The 1,071-nt window shown below is 71.1% G+C and overlaps 1 protein-coding gene across 1 annotated transcript in view; it reads left to right on the top strand.

Annotated features, from left to right (window-relative positions):
- F751_2589 (hypothetical protein) overlaps positions 1-1,071 on the top strand; it is a gene marked incomplete at both ends in the record, with an annotated part of 7,767 nt that overhangs the window by 3,093 nt on the left and 3,603 nt on the right. The window contains 3 exons of the mRNA XM_011400341.1: positions 330-441; positions 731-912; positions 998-1,057. Coding sequence (XP_011398643.1) covers positions 330-441; positions 731-912; positions 998-1,057 — 354 coding nt within the window. The remainder of the gene's footprint in view (positions 1-329; positions 442-730; positions 913-997; positions 1,058-1,071) is intronic.

Below are 1,071 nucleotides of genomic sequence, written 5' to 3'. Positions count from 1 at the left end.
GGGGGGCACATCCTCGACAGAACGGATGTCGATGGGATCATGAGGAGTGCAAGCAAAGGACGAGAATCCCTGGCGTGCTGGGGAATGGCGCGGTGGTGCAACTGCGGTGGCCTGACGTGAGCGGGGGGGGGGGGGGGCCGCCACTTCGGGGGGCACATCCTCGACAGAACGGATGTCGATGGGATCATGAGGAGTGCAAGCAAAGGACGAGAATCCCTGGCGTGCTGGGGAATGGCGCGGTGGTGCAACTGCGGTGGCCTGACGTGAGCACCGACCCACTGGCCGGTACCTTCACGGCGTGAAGTAGACTGTGCCTGGACACCCCACAGGCGACGCCCACGGAGCGGGAGTCTGCGCTGCAGGCGCTGGGCGGCCTCGTGCTCGCCCGGCCCGGCATCATGCTGGGCCCGGGGGCGCCGCCCAATGTGGCCATGAAGCAGGGTGAGGCGAGGGCTCATGTGGGGGTGGGAAGGGGCGGTGTGTGTGGGATTACGGAGCCAGCTTCGGACGAGCTGGTGCTGGGGTGAGCCGGCTGGCCTCGGCACGGGTCACCGAGCGCCAGACTGCGGCCTTGCGGCGCACGGGGGTCGGCATCCGTGGCCTGCAAAGGCCTGCCCTCGTCGTTTGCAGCCTGGAACGCCCGCCCCGAGCTCCAGCAGCTCCCGTTCGTGTTCGACCGAGCGCCGCGCCATGCTCCACGCTACCCCCACTGCTGCTCCGCATCATGCAGCTCTGGCGGACGACGCGGCGGCTGCCCTGAAGCTGCGGGCCCTGTCCAACCTCGCAGACCTACTGCACCCCGAGGGGGCGACGAGGACAGCGGGCGAGCGCCCAGGAGCGGTGGCGGTGGGCAGCGTGCCGACGTGCAACGGCACCGGCGACGCCCTGTCCCACGTCGGCAGCATCGTTCAGGTGGGCGGCAGCGGGGCTGCGTCACTCTGGGGCCCGTGCCCTGCACCCGATTGCGGCGCCCACCCGTCCCCCGCCGGCCCCGCAGGACCACTGGGACCTGGTGCTGGCACGGGCGCTGGAGAGCGGCGCGGAGGAGGCCGAGGCAGTGCGCGCCCGCGC

This window comes from Auxenochlorella protothecoides (genome assembly GCF_000733215.1).
Source record: "Auxenochlorella protothecoides strain 0710 unplaced genomic scaffold scaffold24, whole genome shotgun sequence".
NCBI lineage: Eukaryota > Viridiplantae > Chlorophyta > Trebouxiophyceae > Chlorellales > Chlorellaceae > Auxenochlorella > Auxenochlorella protothecoides.
Note: the sequence above shows the minus strand (reverse complement) of the source record. Positions and strands in the feature narration are given on the sequence as shown.